Source organism: Phoxinus phoxinus (assembly GCF_949152265.1).
Source record: "Phoxinus phoxinus genome assembly, chromosome: 8".
Taxonomy (NCBI): Eukaryota; Metazoa; Chordata; class Actinopteri; order Cypriniformes; family Leuciscidae; genus Phoxinus; species Phoxinus phoxinus.
The window spans coordinates 16,145,232-16,162,348 of record NC_136883.1 but is presented as its reverse complement, the minus strand read 5'-3'; the positions used below and the strand labels follow the sequence as shown (position 1 = coordinate 16,162,348).

Sequence of the window (17,117 nt, the reverse complement as noted above, 5' to 3'; positions counted from 1 at the left end):
GTGAACTATCCCTTTAAGTCGCTGTTTTTCACCTCTTTGTCAGTTTATTGTTTAACCGTGCATGCTCGTTACAGACGCTCTACTTTGTGATTTTACCCATCTTGTCCAGTCTAGCCTAGTCCTTTCCTGTCTTGTGTGAGCTCTGCCCAGTGGTCCTGCTGCCTGCAAGACTGCTTCTCTGTGCTGCTGTGCATATCTCCCTAAGTGTCTCTCCATACACTCTGCCAGGTTGCTGCCATTCAAAATGGCCATTTTTGAGTTTCCTGGTCCTCCACATACACCAGCAAACTCCACACGCAAAGATGACACTTAAATACAGATTCAGTGTAGTGTTATACATCCCCTTTTATACTTTAATAAAGATGACACTAAAATACATCACCAGGATCACTGCAAAGATGACACTAAAATACATCACCAGGATCACTGCAGTGTCTTATGAATTCTCAAAATGTAATATACAGGGGGGGGGGAACCACTTTTCCTGGTCCTCCAGGTAAAACGGTTCCCCCTGTGTTCTCAGTGGAAGAGACAGATCTACGGCAGACAGTGTTTACACGCAAAGATGACACTAAGGCTGCGTTTACACTTGGCATTAACATGCGACCTGTTTCTGGATGTTGTCCACATACACATTGATAAGACGAGTGTAAACGCGCTTCTGATCGGAATGCTATCCGATCAGTGTGTCCAGTTTCGGAGGTAGTCGAGGACGCATTGTGATCGGATCTCAGTGTAATGTAAACGCAATCCAGTCATCGTGTCTGCATTCACAGGTGGACGTCATTTAAATCCCCGCCCAGTCTCCCCACGTGGCTGTCAGAAAATAATGGCCAGACGCAGTTTAGACAATAAATTAAATTTATTTGAACCTTACAATAAACGTCAATATTTAAAACAGTTTATTTAGACTTACATGATAGCTACTGTGTGTGTGTCATTTTTCATTTTAATTGTGCAACATCTGAACGAGACGATCGCCTGTACAATCACAGCTGTGAGGCATGATATCTTAATGAAGAGCGTGCGCTGCTTTGCCAGAGGAATAATAGGAATAAACTTTTTATTTTATTTTTACGTTTTAAATGTTGAATGTTTTTATTGTTTCAGCATGTTTATTAATCTCCCATTTCTGTTAATATAGTCATTGCATGCTATAACCTTAAACCCCGATGATCGATGATGTGACTTATATGGTTATTTTTGTATTATCAACTCTGGAAATATTCCTTCATTCAAAAAACGTAATTTGATCTAAGACTGGAGATTGCACAAGAAAGTAAAGTGAGTGAGTGAAAGCAATTGGGACATTGCTTTATTTGTATAATCTTTACTCTTATTGGTGTCGTGCTACAGACCTAATTTAAATATTATGCAGGAAACAGAAATCCGATCGGTTATCCAGATACAGAGGCTACTTAATATGAACAAATGTAAACGCACGGTGTCCTGATTGGCTAATGATCCGATCTGTTTGATCGGATCACGGTGATCGCATGTTAATGCCAAGTGTAAACGCAGCCTAAAATACATCACCAGGATCACTGCAGTGTGTTATGAATCCTCAAAATGTAATATACAGGGGGGGGGGGGAGAACCACTTTTTCTGGTGATACATGTAAATGACACATATAAAATTACAATATAGTGTTTTTATGTCTGCAGCAGCGAAACTAACAAAAACGACACACACACACACACACACACACATACTGGTTTTTGTGAATTACCAGGACACTGCAGCCCAAACAGGTGTGTTGGTGTATTAGGGGGACACCCCTTTCCACTTGCTGTACAGAGATGTGGTGAAGATCAAAAAATCTATTTTGACCCATACAACACAGATTTCACTTTAGAGTTTGTTTACACAAAACACAATCTATAATGTAACAACCTGAAAATATACACAATTATGAGGACAATTTATAATTTGATACACAAGCCCTACCTATGACACAAAACGTTATTATAAGGACTAAAGTGATTTCTGAGGACACTAGATATACAACACACAAAAGTGTCATTTGAGTGTATTAAAGGGACATACCTGATATATGAGGACTAATGGCTTAACACATACACAATAGTAAAGACTGTGTATTAAAGGGACATACCTGATATATGAGGACTAATGGCTTAACACATACACAATAGTAAAGACTGTGTATTAAAGGGACATATCTGATATATGAGGACTAATGGTTTAACACATACACAATAGTAAAGACTGTGTATTAAAGGGACATACCTGATATATGAGGACTAATGGCTTAACACATACACAATAGTAAAGACTGTGTATTAAAGGGACATATCTGATATATGAGGACTAATGGCTTAACACATACACAATAGTAAAGACTGTGTATTAAAGGGACATACCTGATATATAAGGACTAATGGTTTAACACATACACAATAGTAAAGACTGTGTATTAAAGGGACATACCTGATATATAAGGACTAATGGTTTAACACATACACAATAGTAAAGACTGTGTATTAAAGGGACATACCTGATATATGAGGACTAATGGCTTAACACATACACAATAGTACTGTGTATTAAAGGGACATACCTGATATATAAGGACTAATGGCTTAACACATACACAATAGTAAAGACTGTGTATTAAAGGGACATACCTGATATATGAGGACTAATGGCTTAACACATACACAATAGTAAAGACTGTGTATTAAAGGGACATATCTGATATATGAGGACTAATGGTTTAACACATACACAATAGTACTGTGTATTAAAGGGACATACCTGATATTTGAGGACCAATGATCAGACTCAGAACATGGTGCACGCATTGTGCAAGTATGTAAAATATTTTTGTATAGTGCTGTAAATATGCTACCTTACCTTTTATAGTGTGTATTCAAGGATGTACTATTTGGGAGTGACATAAGGGATTGTCTGTCTGTCTGTCTGTCTGTCTGTCTGTCTGTCTGTCTGTCTGTCTATCTATCTATACACATAATGTAAATCTAGCCGGTTGTTTGCAGAAAAACCCAGAGTGGGTGATCATATTTAAGCGAAGAAACAACATTCAAACAAGCGGTGCAGACATAACAGTATGCACATTCTGTGAACAAAGAGCAAAGTTTATTTTGTTCTTGTTTACAGCAAAATTACTGTAGTTGCCCTTAATATTTTACATCACAAGATCATTTTGTGTATCAAGAAACATCCTGTGTGTACTGTGTGTAATGAAAAAACAAACGCTCTTACTGTAAGTGTAAAGAGAACAACTTAAATATTTTAACTGTTCCTAAGCATAACAGCTAAACTAAACATTGCTGAAAGCATACTGAATCCATGAACAAACTTTAACAGCAGAAGAATATTCTGCTTACATATAAACAAAAAGTAAAAAACAAAAACACCTAATGAGACTGTTTCTTTTTTAGGGTTAAGCCGCGATTCCTGACAAAATCCCTAATGTTTTGGAGCGTGCGAGTAGCCAAAGCTGGATGCTCAGCATTCTTGCACTGCTGGCATTCAATTTTAGTGGCGAGTTTACCCCTTGCTATGTGGTCGCGGAAATGCCTCTGTACTGCTGCAATTTCAGTTGGAGACCAGGCTTGTTTCTGCTTCCTTTTAGCATCATCCAGATTTTTTTCAGCAGAATTTTCATGATTCCCTACAAAAGAGGAAAACAGGTTCCTGAACCCTGGGTTGAACACTATGATGGCCAGAGCTCCTCTCCCTCTTCTCCCAACCAGCCACACTCTTACCAACCCTTGTCTTTAGTCAAGTCTTGTTGTATAGGTCACTAATCCGTAAGAGTAAAATTGGTTTTAACTGTTGGCCCAATGTTACATTCCTCATACATCAAATATCAAATTGTAAATAAAAGAATAAAATTAAAGACCTGACTACATGGTTGCTTATTTCCTAATATAGATTTAGGCCTGTCACTAGGGATGCAACGATAAACTGATTTCACTATTAACCGTGCTTTAATTCGTCACGGTTAATTAATCGTTAAGGCTTCTCAACACAGCGTTTCTTCTGCACGGAATAAAACTGCTGCAACTAAAAGTTTTTCCAACTGTGCGCTAGCTTAAAGTTCAGAGGTCAAGACTGAGCACTGAGAATGTGAACATGCTTACATTTCTGCACTATAATATGAACAGAAAGGACTGAAGATAAGTGTGCAATTTGAGGGCCATGTTGTATGTGGGTCCTGCAGCTTTTGACTCCTTGTTTTGTTCCAAAAGGATATGTATAGCTTGCTAATATTCAATAACAGAGATGTGTTTCTTTTTATTTATTTTCACTGTACTGCATTATTCATTTTCAAAAGGAGGCTATATTGTTAAGTCAAAAGCCAGTTAGAGCTTTTTTATTTTCAATGTTTCTACTCTGGTCCAAAAAAAATGAAAATACCAAAAATATTTGTAATATAGTTGATCACAACTTAAAGTGCATTTAACTACATTTGTCCTCTTTAATAGGGAAATACTTAGCTAATATTTAGCTAAGATTTTATATAGACAAATACTATTATTTTTTATTCTTATTTTTATTTATTTATTTATTCATTATTCTGTTATATATTTTCAGTGTAAAATTATTACAGGAAATGGACTATTATTTGTTTTAACTAATAGTGTTTTGAAATGAATTAATGAATAATAATTACTGTGATAACTGTGAAACCGTGATTATTCCTCAGACTATAATCGTACAGCCAAAATCTATAATCGCTGCATCCCACCCTGTCACGATAATCAATATATCGACTTATCGCACAATAAATGTACATGATCTCAATTTTTGCCAATGCAATACATCACCATTTATATTTACATAAAAAACACAATAACATAAAACATAACATAAAACATAAAAAAAGGAAAAATCTGTAGATGGAAAAATCTCCATAAAAGTTCTTCGTCCATTTGTCTTTTTTCTCTATGTAAGAAAATGATTTTTTTGATGATCTAAATCATTTATGAATTAAATGTTTGTTTATTAATAGAAAGTGTGTGGCCTTCCTGCATTATTATGCTGTTATATTATTATTTTACATTCACTGGCATAAAATGGTCTTAAAATGACAATAATATCACTTATCACAATTATTTTAAGGGGCAATATATCGACCAACAAAAAGTTATCATGACAGGCCAATATAGATAAGTAGTTCTCATTATACTAGTAGTATTCTCATCATACCTTGAGATGAGCCTCCAAAGGAAGTCTCAATATCTGTGAATAGACAAATAAAACACTATAACAAACAGTAGTATTGCTTGGTCTGCATGAATTGAATCAAACCTTAATGGATATGCTGGCTGAGTGAGGTAGATGCTCATACCATCTGAGGTGCCTGTAGGGTTCACAACAGGCCGCCTAGCTTTCTTCATTCCTGTGGTATGAATAGAATGGCTCAGAATAAAGGTTCTGATGGAACATACTCAAACATTTCATAAATTATTCTACACATTTAAGTGGAAACTGTAAATCTCTAGCAAAAAATCCTCCTTTACTATAAAACCAGCTAAAATGATTGATCTAGAGAATTCCCTAGTACAGTGTTCTTTCTTTATATGATTGTGTGCTTTTACCAGGTTGTTCATGCTCCTCCCTCCTGCTGTGATATTTGTCCTTCATGCAATGATCTTAAAAAAAAAAAAAAAAAAAACATATTCAAAACATGGTAACACTTTATGGCAAGTGTGAATCTCATGAATTATCAGGAACTAACACAAGCTCAAAGTCTTTCATTCATGACTTCATGGATGAAAACACCTTAAGGCTATGTTCACACTTAGCGTCTTTTTTCGAACTACCAGCGTCTGTTCTACATTATAACCCTATGGAGTAAACCGTTTTTTCAAAAAAGTCCTGAGCGCTTTTTTAGACGCCACCGCCGGCGTCTTTTTCTGCAGCTCAGAGCGTCTTTTTAAGTTGAAAAAAAGTTCAACTTTTATGAAAAGAACGCCCTACGTCAAGCGCCTTTTTGACAGCTGACCAATGACAAGCGAGTAGTGAGACCTGTCGTTTCCATAACAACAAGAAAAAATGGAGACGGTGCCGGTAGATAAACGTATCGTCCTTGTTTCGGAGCACAAGGAGCTCCATACAGTTTCCTTTCCCGTATAATGTCGTGCACCCACAAACGTCTTTGTGAACCGACATTCTCCTCCCCGGTAACTTCAAAAGCCAACGCAAGAGCCAACTTTCTCTTTCTCAACATTTTTTGCATCACACAGCACTAGGCTACTGTTGCAGCTGTTGTTATAGCAACAAAAGACGCGCTCGGCTGCTATTTGTAACCGAACGCTGCCAGCGTTTTCTTTTTTGCTAAAAAAACGGCATTGTCAACTTTTTCTTGTCAAAAAAGACACTAAGTGTGAACATAGCCTAAGACATTAAGACAAGTACATCATCATGATTTATGTTTATTATGCATGATCATGATGTTTTCATTGTTCACAAAAAACAAGGTATTTACTATACATTGTAGATAAACCTATAGTCATGGCACATGATTCAAAATACAAAAAAAACATTTTGTGCATGTAAGACTACTTGAATTATTAAAAGGAATATAGAAAAATAATAAATATTACCTCATGCATGCATACAGGCTAGAAGAGTATATCAATTAATGTCAGAACTCATGTTTTTCATTAAAGATGAGGTATCAAGCATGTTCATGTCTTCTTCATAGTAGCCTGTAGGAATATGGACAGAGCGCAACACTGGCCAATCACAGCACAGTGTGCAAAATTTGTTGACATCTCAAACCATTCATCACCACAGGCACTCACAAATCAGGCAACCAACTGGATCTGGTTTACACACGCAACTGCATCACAGACAACATCTTGGTGAGACCTCTCCATGTTTCAGATCATTTCCTCATCACTTTCAGTCTACAACTCTCTGCCCCTGCACCACCAACCCCACCACCAGTCACTTTCAGGCGAAACCTGCGCTCACTTTCTCTCGCCCATCTTTCATCTGCCGTGTCATTTTCTCTTCCCTCACCCCCACAATTCTCATCTCTGGATGTTAATACCGCAACGGATACCTTCTGCTCCACTCTAACCTCTTCTCTAGACAATATCTGCCCTCTTTCCTCCAGGCCAGCACGCGCTACTCCCTCTAACCCCTGGTTGTCTGAGGTTCTTCGTGAACACCGGACCGAACTCAGGGCAGCAGAGAGGAAATGGCGCAAATCAAAAGACACATCTGACCTGAGTATGTATCAATCTCTCCTCTCTTCCTTTTCCGTTGATGTTCATGCTGCAAAATCTTCCTACTTCCACAACAAGATCAACAGCTCCTCCAACACACGATCACTCTTCAAGACATTCAACTCTCTCCTCTGTCCTCCTCCACCACCACCACCCACCTCCTCTTTAACTGCTGACGATTTTGCGAACTTCTTCACCAACAAGACAACAACTATCAGCAGTCAGTTCTCAGCTCCTCACACACAGGAGCACAGACCGACCCCTTCCACAGCCAATCACCCTCTCTCCTCCTTCTCTCCGCTAACCGAGGAAAAAGTATCTACACTTCTCCTCTCCAGTCATCCTACCACCTGCCCTCTTGACCCCATCCCCTCACACCTTCTACAAGCCATATCTCACACACTTCTACCAGCTCTCACACACATCATCAACTCATCCCTCCATACTGGCACTTTTCCTACTGCATTCAAGCAGGCTCTGGTAACTCAACTGCTGAAAAAATCAACACTTAACACATCACTTGTAGAGAACTACAGACCTACCTCTCTACTTTTCCTTTCAAATTACTAAATGTAAATGTAAATCCAAATACAGTAGTCTTACATCCAAATACAGACTGTATATGTCACTCATTGTTTACACAGTGCAGAGATTGTGAATACAACGGCTAAACAAAATTCGGTTGCAACAATCAGGATAAGCACAAGTAATTACCATTCTGATTAGCTGTAGTGACCACAATCACTCTGCACTGTATAAACAAATAAGTGACCTATACACAAGATAGAATACGACTATGCCAGAGCATGTATTTGGTTTAGTCTGTGCATGTTTGGGACCCATTGACTGCCATTATATCCCAGATGACACACGCAAGTCTGCAAGATGTCTGTTAAAGATCTCTTGATCTGGAAACATCCGCTGTCTAAAAACTTTCTTTCAGATGTCAGTTTTACATACATTCTAAATTATAAACATCTTAAAGACATCTAACAGACGTCTATGTGACATCTAAAAAGAGACATCCAATAGACGTATTGCAGATGAGCAAATAACCTAAATAATACATCTTGCAGATGTAAATGCAGACGTCAAATAGACATCTTCTAGATGTACGTGCGCTATCAGGGATATGACTGAAAGACTGCAGCGGTTTGAGTTAAAAATCTTTGAGTTCTACTGAAGAAACAAAGTCATCTACATCACTGACTCCTAGGGATTAGCAGTTGAACCTCACATTTTCATTTCTGGGTGAACTATCGCTTTAATAACACACTGTTTATCAGTATTTCCAGAAGACCAAGTTACCACTTTACTTGAGGGTTCACACACGATGAGGTCATAAGAAATTAATGCTTAGTTAATGATGACTACTGTATTTGGATGTCAACAGAATTCACATACTCTGTGCTGTGATTGGCCAGTGTTGGGGGTCTGTCCATTTACATGCAGGCTGCTATGAAGAAGACATACTGTATACGTGCTTGATAACTCATCATAATTAATGAAAAACATTAGTTCTCACATTAATTATTGTAACTGATATACTGTTCTAACCTGTATGCATGCATGAGGCAATGCAGATTTTTGTATATATTATTATAATAATTCAAGTAATCTTATTTGAGAAAAAAAATGTTTTAGTACATGTACCAAAAGCATAGCTTTATCCATAATGGATATTAAAAATCTTGTTTTCTGTGAAAAAGAAAACATCAAGATCATGCATAATAACCTATTAATCATGATGATGTATTCATCTTAGTGAATGTCTTAAGGTGTTTTTCATCTATGAGGTCATGAATAAAAGATTTTGAACTCATGCTAGTTCCTGATAATTGAGATATTAATGGATGAAGTAATTCATAATTCTTCATTAATTTATGCATTAATTCATGGTAATTCATGTACCCCTACTGTAAAGTGCTCCCCAAAAACTTGCATCATTTACACAATGTTATAATTTAAGCAATCAAAAGCAACCTAAACTGCATTTTAAACATTTCTAACAGTCATTTTGGTTTCAAAAGTATATATACACATGTGGGTTTGAAGTTAAAAAAGTTTTAGTATTGTCATACCTTTAGATGGGCCTCCTAAGGCAGGATCAGTATCTGTGAATAGAAAAATAAAATACTATAACAAACAGCAGCGGCGCTTGGTCTATATGAATTATGCTTCTGTGACATCTCTGAACTACTGTATAATGTTTTGGTGCATCATATGGTGCACTTCTTACACTGACTTTACTGATTTGATGTTTGTATGTTTATGTGCTTTTACCTGTTTCTGTTTGTGTCTGTGGATGCGCCTCCTCAGCATCACTGTCTTCACTATTTTCCGAATCAGAAAAGTCTAACTTGTCTAAAAAAAAAATTGAGTATCAAGTAAGCTTAACATTGCTAATGTTAGAGTAAAAATAGAAGACATAGTGATAACTCTAATATCTGGTGAACATTACATTAAGATCTACGTTAGGGATTATCTTTAGGATATGAATATACTTAGTTAACCCTCTGGAGTCTAAGGTGTTTTTGGGGCCCTTGGGATGTTTTGAAATGCCCTGATATTTGTATTTTTTTCAGTTGCTTATAAACATATTAATGGCAAAGGTGTAATTACACTCTATTTAGCACGAACATGGCTATCATAATATGTGAGCAACATATATGTACATGTTTGCATTTTTGAGAGAATATTATTTATGCGTGGTTATTCAAAAAACTCAAACTTAAATTGTCTGATATAAGACCACAAACAACCAACTTCACATATTCCCACAATACTTTTGACTAATGGATCTTGTCGGCTAGAGTATTTACTTCAAAATGATCTGAAAATCATCCGGGCTAATCGTTCACATTAAACAATAGATTGATTTAAATTTTGTAAGACACTTTTTGTTTGGAAAGGCAATATGCAGGTGGGCGTGAATGATCCAACAAGGTCATGAATAATGTCCTCATTCACACCTGGAGACAAAGAAGACCTGCTAATGCTGCAGTGCATACTAATGAGCCTTAGGTGTCACTGTGGCTACAAGAAAAAATGCAAAGACAACACACACATATATACATACATATATACATACATACATATATATACCGGTGTATATATATATATATATATATATATATATATATATATATATATATATATATATATATTACTACAGAATTGGTTCAGAGTTGGAAACATCTTGAAAAAAAGTGTATTTTTCCACAAACTGTATGCTTGCAAATTGTATAATATCCAAGGTAAACATTTCTAGTAATTGTGCAGTTAATTCTCATTCGTATTTTCAGAAAGTTTTGGATTATGTAGGCTATCCTCTCCCCAAATTTGTCACTAATAAAACACAAAAATAATTTATAGAGAAGGCTTATATTGACCTTTTAAGATTTTGTTTGCACCTTGTAAATTAGGTTTTGATGTGGCAGTAAAAGCTTTATAAATAATCTATCCAAAACAAAATTTTGTCTTTCATATTTCGTCTGTAACATATGGTCTTTTATAATATATATTAGGGCATAAATGTTAATTTGCAGTTTAATATGTTGCTTATACAAATACATTTTATTTCAACGTATTCAGTCGATTTTTACTCATCTCAGTAGGCAATATAGATAGTTTGCTAAAAGCGAAACTCGCGCGAGCTGTAGTAAACAACATGCATATGTGCCGTGCATTCATTCAAACACAGAAACGCGATTCAAATTTAAACAGTCTTTTGCGGTTTACAGACACCATTTCATATCGCGATTAGAACAAAGCACTTACTGATGATCTGCAGCTGGATCCGTTGTTCGGCTACTCCAGCACGTTTGAGGTAAAATTTCCAGAATTATCACGATATTATTATTCCTCACAGGAGTGTGTTGTCCAGCTGTTGTGGGCGTTGACTGGTTTTGCATGTGTTGCTTCAGATTATCTGCGTTTGAATAGCGCGCGCTCTCGATGGGCGTGTCACATTAGCGGAGTAATGAGGTGCCAGAAGGATAATGAGCACAGCTGATCTCTCGCTCTTTTTATATAGATTACATAAACAGATAATATTTGTTTTAGTTTTGAATTAGATAATTTAAAACTACACACTTAAATGATTATAGAGATATATAGCTCATGTCTGAGTGAATAGTATTCGCTGAGATTTGTTTAAATTTAGAAACGTGCTTCAGAAAAAAAGTTCACGGAGACGGAGAGGCATAAAGCACTCCCTGTTTACTTTCTTTATTTTACAAAAGCACAATGTTTTATTTCGATTGTAAGTGGACACATAAAAAAGTAGACATTTAACAGCTTATTTTCTCATATTTCTTAAGGCTGTATGACCAAAACTGACTGAGTATTTTAGGTCTATTTTGCTGCTATGTAAAAAAAAACGAGCAAAACGCGCCCGCGCGTTTGCCGACCCCAGGGGGTTAACTTCAAAATGTCATTTGTAACAACTTTAGTAGCATTACCTTCAATTTCAATTTCTTCTAGGGTTTTGCCGTGGAGATTTGAAAGAGAATCTTTCTCCATAGCGAGGAGTAACTTTGAAATCTTGGCCAGCTGGGTTGTAGCCTCCGGAAGTCGATAAAATTCTCTGTGGACACGAATATCGTGGCCCAAGAAGTCCGCAACTTGGTCCAACTCGTGGTTTTTCAGGTTAAGCACCTGCGACAAAGTTGCCACATGTTTGCGCAGTTGGGTCGACCGGAGGAGTTCCGGGTTTTGTGCACCACACTCGTGTGCATAGATCCTCAGACAGTCTTGTCCTCTATAACAACTCAAACAGCTTGGTCGAGCAAACAGGAATTGGTTTTCCTCAGGGACTCCACATTCCCTTCTTTTGCTTATGAGGAGGGTTAAGGCATCAACCATCTCTGGTGACAGCAAAACTGCCACTTTTCGCCCTCTTTTACCCCTAAGTTCCACCCGACTGAAATGTGTACAAAGTTTTTGTTCAAACTTTGTTAGCCCAACAGCAACATCTTTGTGTAGGGGAGCTGTATCCCTCTCAAGAAAACCTTTGAGTTGCATTTTTGCAACCTCTCCTCCACGTCGCCGGTTGAACACAATTATTTTTGCAAGAGTTGCTTTGCATAGGTCGCCATAGACTTGTGCTGATGGCATCTGTTTCAAGTTCTCAGAACGTAAATCAACAACCTTTTCAAGATGCTGGTGAAGAAGTTGTACATCCTCTGTGAAAGGGAGGGTAGACGGCTTGTTAAAGCGCCCCTCATTCAAGGTGGTCAAAGCTGTGTGGGAAACGAGTTCAGACCATTTAGCATCATACAGCTTTTTGAATGCTTGGGTTGACTTTATCCCCTCACCATCTTCTGCCATTAGAGCTCGGCAATGTACAATGTCACATATCTTATTCAGTGAGTGGCCCAACTTAAGGGCAAGGCTTGCAGTCTGGAATGAGTGTTTTACATCATCAAACCCAGATACCTTTTTGACAGCCCGGATAACCACATTGAAATTTTCAGGTCTCACAGCATCTTCAAGAGTCTGTACAGAAAATTCCTTTCTCAGAATCAGCAGAAGTCTTCCAACTTCCCGGAGCTTCTGTCGAATATAGTCAAATTTAGTGGGATCTTGCCCATGTTTATTGTAAAATGACTGGGCCAGCTGAAGAATACAAAAGTCACTCCGCACAGCAGCAGAGATGTCATCGTCTTTCATCACAGTTAGCAGTTTCCAAACACCTTGTGATATTTGTTGGCAGAGGGCTGCATTAGACATTGTTGCCAAAGACAAGACCCTAGTTCTTCCTGGCTCTGCCTGATCTTCCACTGGTTTGGAAAGACAATTTCTAACGTGTCTCCAGAGATCCCTTCGGAGAAACATTGCATGGCAATACATACAGTGCACGTAATCTTTTGAATCATATCTTTTCTTTGGCTTACGTCGTAGTTTTAACAATCCAGTCCCATTCGCTAAAACATCTGCATTGTGTTCATAGTTTCCTTTGTTCCGCAGTTTGTTCAGAAGTTTTTGACGCTCTTTGGAATGTTTTGGTAGAGCCAAAGCCCGAGCAACATCGACGTTTGAATTCTCATGTACTTTTAAGTGGCGTGTAAATTTTGACTGCGGTTTTCCACAAATGTAGCAGTAATTCTTCTTGCTTACTGAAGAGGATATATTTGAAGATTGTAAAGATGGATCTTCCCCTGTGCCTGTAATATCCTCAACAGTGCTTTCAGTATTGCCATCGCTGTGAACTTTCGATATTTGTACTTGTATGGCTTTCCTACTAGGCATTTCAAGCTGTGCTGTGCAGACTGGAACTTTTGGGAGTGAACCTATGACACTTTCTTGGCATGGTCTGCCATTTTGAATTTCTGCAGTAGATTTGATGCAGAACACTTCAGTATTTTTAATGTTTAAGAGTTTTTCTGGAGACGCTATGCTTACGTCTGAACCTTCTGAGACAGAATTAGGTACATAGTCCTCATCCGACATGTTCTCACTGGAAAATTCTACTTCGGAATCCTGAAATAGTAAACATATCTTTTGTACATACTCAGAAAGTTTAGTTCCAAGGAAGAAAATTGCTGAAAAATAAAACATATCTGACTATTCAATAAATCATACTTACGGATGTTGAGGGGTCAGGTTTGGGCTTCACATTTTTCTCGTAGCAAGTTTTATGCCAGAAGCGGGAACAAACTAGATTGAGCATATAATAAACAAGGTTGGTTTCATTTGAATAAAAGGTGATTCAAGAAAAGATGCTTTAAAAAGTGATAGATAAAGCAGTGATAGATGATCAGTGTGTTTGAAAGTGTGGCTATAAGATGGAAGAGAACAGAGAAAGGAGAAGACTAATATAAATATGAATCGATTACACAATTACACAGGCAGACAGACTGAGCAAGACAGAAAGAAAGAATGAAAAGTTAACTTTTTCAAGCTAATTTAAAGATGCATTTAGAACGTCAAGATTACACAGTTTTAGGGTTTCAATGGTAAAGCATTTTTAAAAGTATTAAAATTGTCTGAACAAAATACTTACCCTTACATCTCACACCAGCCCACTTAAAAGCGGAATAAGGACCAGTACAGCAATCACATTTATTCAAGCTTGATACTACTGTAGATATTATGACATGTTTACAGTTCTGTTGAAAAAAAAAAGTTATAATTGATTAGAGGAAATTATACTGTATTACTATAGTTAGGTGTTAAAGGCACAATAAAATGCATTAATACAATATTTAAATTGGTCTCTGATATCTATACAGAAGGTATGTGGCTTAGGTAAGGGCAAAAATGATTTAGAAACAGTTTTATCTTTCCATATTATTCAACAATGCCAAGGTAAATTTCAAGGTTTTTCATTATATGGCACCTTTAAGACATAGGGCTAAGGTTTGAACAAGTTATTTTAATTTCACAAATAACAAAATGTATATCACAAATGTACTGCACTGTAGTATGACAAAAGCAGTAAGTATGGGGACATGGTGCAGTTTGACAAAACACACACTGAACTTCTACCCATCCCCCACAACATGACAAAAGCAGTAAGTATGGGGACATACGACACACAAACCATGGTGCAGTTTGACAAAACACACACTGAACTTCTACCCATCCCCCACAACATGACAAAAGCAGTAAGTATGGGGACATACGATACACAAACCATGGTGCAGTTTGACAAAACACACCCTGAACTTCTACCCATCCCCCACAACATGACAAAAGCAGTAAGTATGGGGACATACGACACACAAACCATGGTGCAGTTTGACAAAACACACCCTGAACTTCTACCCATCCCCCACAACATGACAAAAGCAGTAAGTATGGGGACATACGACACACAAACCATGGTGCAGTTTGACAAAACACACACTGAACTTCTACCCATCCCCCACAACATGACAAAAGCAGTAAGTATGGGGACATACGATACACAAACCATGGTGCAGTTTGACAAAACACACACTGAACTTCTACCCATCCCCCACAACATGACAAAAGCAGTAAGTATGGGGACATACGACGATACACAAACCATGGTGCAGTTTGACAAAACACACCCTGAACTTCTACCCATCCCCCACAACATGACAAAAGCAGTAAGTATGGGGACATACGATACACAAACCATGGTGCAGTTTGACAAAACACACACTGAACTTCTACCCATCCCCCACAACATGACAAAAGCAGTAAGTATGGGGACATGGTGCAGTTTGACAAAACACACACTGAACTTCTACCCATCCCCCACAACATGACAAAAGCAGTAAGTATGGGGACTTACGATACACAAACCATGGTGCAGTTTGACAAAACACACCCTGAACTTCTACCCATCCCCCACAACATGACAAAAGCAGTAAGTATGGGGACATACGACAAAAGCAGTAAGTATGGGGGACATACGATACACAAACCATGGTGCAGTTTGACAAAACACACACTGAACTTCTACCCATCCCCCACAACATGACAAAAGCAGTAAGTATGGGGACATACGACAAAAGCAGTAAGTATGGGGGACATACGATACACAAACCATGGTGCAGTTTGACAAAACACACACTGAAATTCTACCCATCCCCCACAACATGACAAAAGCAGTAAGTATGGGGACATACGACAAAAGCAGTAAGTATGGGGACATACGACAAAAGCAGTAAGTATGGGGGACATACGATACACAAACCATGGTGCAGTTTGACAAAACACACACTGAACTTCTACCCATCCCCCACAACATGACAAAATGGGGACATACGACAAAAGCAGTAAGTATGGGGGACATACGATACACAAACCATGGTGCAGTTTGACAAAACACACACTGAACTTCTACCCATCCCCCACAACATGACAAAATGGGGACATACGACAAAAGCAGTAAGTATGGGGGACATACGATACACAAACCATGGTGCAGTTTGACAAAACACACACTGAACTTATACCCATCCCCCACAACATGACAAAAGCAGTAAGTATAAGGGACTTACGACAAAAGCAGTAAGTATGGGGGACATACGACACACAAACCATTGTGCAGTTTGACAAAACACACCCTGAACTTCTACCCATCCCCCACAAAATGACAAAAGCAGTAAGTATGGGGACATACAACATATGATACACATGCTAGCTCAGAATGAACCATCATCCATATACCATTGTAAATTAAACAATTCCTATGACTGATGATACATGGGGCAACTTTATGAGCAACGTTGCGGGGCAACTTGGGTTAATGTTGGCATCAGTGGGCAACCAGAAGAGACACAGGGCCCATGACTGATTTAAAGTCTGAAAATTTTTTTTTTTACCCATTCTCAGTTGGGAAAGTGCCCAAGCAACATTGTTCAAAAAAAGTTGCCTGGCAAGATTGCTCAAAATGTTGTCCTGTGTATCATCAGCCTATCACTATCTTTTTTAATTCTTTAAGTTTGTAATTAAAGATCACTGTTGTTGCCAACTAAAGAACATTTAAGAAATAAATGCTTATTAAATGCTCATTTTTAATGGAAAGTACATTACCTGTTGAGTGTTGTCATGACATGTCAGCTGAGAATCAGACGTTGTTGAGATCTGAAAAGGTTTGAGTACTGAACATTCAATTTGGATAACACGGCAGTACATGGTGATGCTTTGAGTATCCAAAACAACTAATGTGAAAATGACATAATACAAGTGAATTCTTCGATCAAACAATCAGGGCATGTGAGAATTCATTGCAGCACACAGTCCTAATCGTCTGTAATGCTAAGGTAATGATTCTACATCATCTTACCAAAGTTAATGGAGATTTAACTACCTGTTGAGCATTAGAAACACACACTTACCTCCTTTGACCCGTCTCCTGCTGCACAGCTGACCAAAGCATGCACCTGTTGTTCAATCTCAGAACAAACCTG

At 37.9% G+C, this 17,117-nt stretch overlaps 1 protein-coding gene across 1 annotated transcript; it reads right to left on the bottom strand.

The window, feature by feature from the left end:
• Positions 1-3,096: 3,096 nt before the first annotated feature.
• LOC307003088 (uncharacterized protein) lies at positions 3,097-17,117 on the bottom strand. The gene is made up of 11 exons (XM_079621202.1): positions 17,046-17,117; positions 16,741-16,791; positions 14,234-14,339; positions 13,817-13,887; positions 11,691-13,710; positions 9,511-9,591; positions 9,309-9,341; positions 5,590-5,643; positions 5,340-5,390; positions 5,198-5,230; positions 3,097-3,656 (listed from the first exon to the last, which is right to left on the bottom strand). The coding sequence occupies exons 5-11, from the start codon at positions 13,678-13,680 to the stop codon at positions 3,400-3,402; spliced, it is 2,499 nt and encodes an 832-aa protein (XP_079477328.1). The 5' UTR covers positions 13,681-13,710; positions 13,817-13,887; positions 14,234-14,339; positions 16,741-16,791; positions 17,046-17,117; the 3' UTR covers positions 3,097-3,399.